Source organism: Tupaia chinensis, unplaced genomic scaffold, assembly GCF_000334495.1.
Source record: "Tupaia chinensis unplaced genomic scaffold, TupChi_1.0 Scaffold000129_1, whole genome shotgun sequence".
Classification (NCBI taxonomy): Eukaryota; Metazoa; Chordata; class Mammalia; order Scandentia; family Tupaiidae; genus Tupaia; species Tupaia belangeri.
This window is the reverse complement of record NW_006159598.1, coordinates 625,626-629,252: the sequence shown is the minus strand read 5'-3', so window position 1 is coordinate 629,252 and position 3,627 is coordinate 625,626. Positions and strand designations below refer to the sequence as shown.

Sequence of the window (3,627 nt, the reverse complement as noted above, 5' to 3'; positions counted from 1 at the left end):
GTGGTGGCGTCCCGCCGCGTCTGCCCCGAGGGGGCCCGCGGTGGGGTGGGTGCTCGCCGAGTCTGCCCCGAGGGGGCCCGCGGTGGGGTGGGTGCTCGCCACCACCCACTGCAGGAAGTCACGAATCTGTCGAGAGAGGAGCAGATACTGTCAGACCCAAAGGGTGCTTTGCACATTCTAGGCAGGAAGTGACAGGCATCTCCTTGTCCCAGCCTGAGGCCATCTGCCAGTGCTGAACTGAGTATACACATGGGCCAGGCCCTGGGATACAGCAACGACGAAACTAAAACAAAAACAACAAAAATGCTACTTCTATGAACTTTTCTTCCCCCCTTCTTCTTCTTCCTCTTCCTCTTCCTCTTCTTTCTCCTCTTCCTCCTCTTTTTCTCCTCTTTCTCCTCCTCCTGCTCCTCCTCCTCTTCTACTAACATCTATTTATTTATTTATTTATCTGCTTCTTGTGATTTTCAAGCCCCCCGGTCTGGGACTTGAACTGCTATTAGATATGTGGGAATCCAGTGCCTTAACCACCATGCCATTGGCTGCTCCTCATCCTCTTCTACTAACATCTATTTATTTATTTATTTATCTGCTTCTTGTGATTTTCAAGCCCCCCGGTCTGGGACTTGAACTGCTATTAGATATGTGGGAATCCAGTGCCTTAACCACCATGCCATTGGCTGCTCCTCATCCTCTTCTACTAACATCTATTTATTTATTTATTTATCTGCTTCTTGTGATTTTCAAGCCCCCCGGTCTGGGACTTGAACTGCTATTAGATATGTGGGAATCCAGTGCCTTAACCACCATGCCACCTACTGGCCCCAAGCTTCTCTTCTAATGGGGAAATTGGACATTCGGGCCCCGAGGGAGTCACGGGGTGCTTGCGCCTGATTCCAAGTGTTGGTGAGTGCCATTAGACAGTTCTAAACAGGGAGTGGGCATCACCAGGTCTGCGTTTCCTAGAGCACCCGGAATGGCACGTGGGCAGTGAACTGGGCAGGAGGGGAGATGAGAGGGCCACATGGAGGCGCAGCCATCTGGTGACCTTGGATGTGGCCTGGACAGCCGGTGGTGGGGAGAGAGAGGTCGACTGTCTCGGGAGGTGTTCTGAGACTGAGCCGGTGGGAACGTGAAACCGTGAAACCGAGGACAGGCGGGAAGGAGGAGGCAGGGCTGGCCTCCCGGTGGCTGCCCTCAACAGCGGAGTGCTTTGTCATGTGTCCCCTGAGTCAGGGGACACAGAAAGAGAACTAGGTGTGGAGAGGGGACATCGCATTTCATTTTAGCCGAGGTGAGTCTGAGACTCCGGGGCGGTGTCCCAGCAGGGAGGCCATGGAGGCCCTTGGAGGCCAGGGGAGAGGCCAGGTGCAACTCAAGGCGTCGTCAGCAAACGGTAACACTGAAAGTCGCTGAGCTGAGTGAGGTCATGGAGAAAGCGAGTGTAGACAGAGGACGTGGGACTGAACCCCGGGTCCCGAAGCTCATTCACTGGGCCAACAACGGCTGTCGCGATGCCCAGTACCAGCTGGGCCCAGGCGCTGAGCTTAGCCGTGGGATCCCCCAGCGGGGGACGCCGGGTGCCACGCTGCAGATGAGAGTGCGGCAGGGAGAGCAAGCGCCGCCTGAGCACTTAAAGCCAGCCGGGGCTGCTGCTCCCTGTGGGACCAGGACTCGGGGTGAGCGGAGGTCACGCCTGCAGCCATCGTTCCTTCATTCAATGCGCACTGACCGAGAGCCCCACGAAGGACCACGTCGGCCGGGAGGGACGCAGGGCAGGCGGCCCAGGGAGACGGTTCTGTGAACCCGTGCAGTGACAAGTGACCCCAGTCCAAAGAAGGAAAAGACCAAGTGCCGACTTCGGATGGACAGAATCCAGGAGAGGCCTTCGAGGAGGTGAAACTCAGGCGTGAGAAGTGAGAAGCAGCAGCCTTCGGAAGAAAGGAGGTCGAGAGCCCGGAGCAGAGGGCGCGTGAGAGCAAGGCCCCCAAGCTGGACCGCCTTGCGTACCACAGGGAAAGAAAGTCTCCAGTCAGCCGAGGGCAGCAAGGGCAGCGGGCGCCAGAGGCCGGGCTGGAGAGTCACAGGGGCTCCGGTGCCCAGGGCAGGGCTGGGGTTTATTCTGACAGCACCGGGGAGCAGGGAGCATGGGGCCTTCCGAGGAGGGGAGCCACCCTTTGCTTTTGCCTCGGAAATATGTCTGGAACGCCTGTCATGAGCCCAGTGTGCCCCAGGCACCAGAACTGTATCTGAGCAGGACACAACCCTCATCTTGCCGTCCTGTCCCCCAACCCCCGGCTGCGAGGCCGCTCTGTCTGCGGCAGCCCCCAGCCTCGTGGGGCTAAGCAAATCAAGATGAACAGAATGAAGCACTCAGCAGCCACCGCGGCTAGTGGCCACCCTCCAGGACACTGTGGACAGAGACTGTGTCAACAGGGCAGGGAGATTACTGGACAGCACTGCTGTGGTTTGACGAGAACCCGTAAGGCAGGCAAGCGTATGAGAATAAATATGCCGGGTGACAGTGATAGGGTCTCTGGTGGAAAACGAAGTGAGAGGAAGGTAGGAACTGCCTGTTTGGGTGGGTGTTTGCAGCGTACATGGGTAGTCAGGGAAGGCTTCCCTGAGAAGGTGCCATCTGAAGGAAGTGAGGGAGTGAGCCACACGCTCCTGGAGACAAGAGTCGCTGCCCGAGGGGCGGGCCAGTGCGAAGGCCCTGGGGCAGACCCCGTGGTGTCTGGGGACCCGGGGGGACGGCAGTGTGGCTGCAGCAGAGGAGAACGGGAGGGTGGGAAGAGTGACATGGGGCAGAGCACGCCAGACCTGGTGGCCGCAGCGAGATCAGCCCTTATTCTGCACGAGGTGGGAGTCGCAGAGGAGGGACGAGCCCCACCTACGTGTTAAAGCGTCTCTGGCTGCTCTGTGGAGGATGGTACAGGGCAGAGGCAGAGCAGGAGTCCAGCAAGGAGCTGCTGCCGTAGTCTGGGTCAGCAGGCGGCGTGGTTAAGGCTCTGGACTCTCACACAGCAGTTTGCGTCCTGGACCTGGCGATTTGCTTTCTTGCGCTCTCTCTCTCTCTCTCTCTCTTTCTCTCTCTCTCTCTCGCTTCAAATTTAAAAATAGTAATAAAACAATAGTAATAAGTAAAATAAATAATTATTAAAAAAGAGACGTCAGCTCAAACCAAGATGGTCGCAGTGTGGAAGGCAAGACGTGGTCAGCGTCCAGGTGTGGTTCAGAGACCCATAAGGATTTCTGGATAGTTTGGAAAGAGGAGGTTTGAGAACTCCCAAGGATCTCGGGAAGCATGGACTCGCCGTCCCTGAGCTGGGGGGAGCAGGTCAGATGGTTCCCGAGTCCCTGGCCCTCTCTGAAGCCTCCGGTGTAGCCTGAGGACTCCAGGTGAGAGCCAGCGCCCCTCCCCCAGCAAACTCCAGGTCTACCTGGGGAAGCACAACCTGCGGCAGACGGAGAGCTCCCAGGAGAAGACCCCTGTTGTCCGGACCGTGACCCACCCTGGCTATGACGCTGCCACCCACGACCAGGACATCATGCTGCTGCGTCTGGCCCGCCCGGCCAACCTCTCCGAGAGCATCCAGCCCCTGCCCCTGGAGAGGGACTGCTCCG

At 58.0% G+C, this 3,627-nt stretch overlaps 1 protein-coding gene across 1 annotated transcript in view; it reads left to right on the top strand.

The window, feature by feature from the left end:
- The window catches only part of KLK6 (kallikrein related peptidase 6), a 30,232-nt gene that overhangs the window by 19,442 nt on the left and 7,163 nt on the right, over positions 1-3,627 (top strand). The window contains exon 5 of the mRNA XM_006144668.2: positions 3,428-3,617. Coding sequence (XP_006144730.1) covers positions 3,428-3,617 — 190 coding nt within the window. The remainder of the gene's footprint in view (positions 1-3,427; positions 3,618-3,627) is intronic.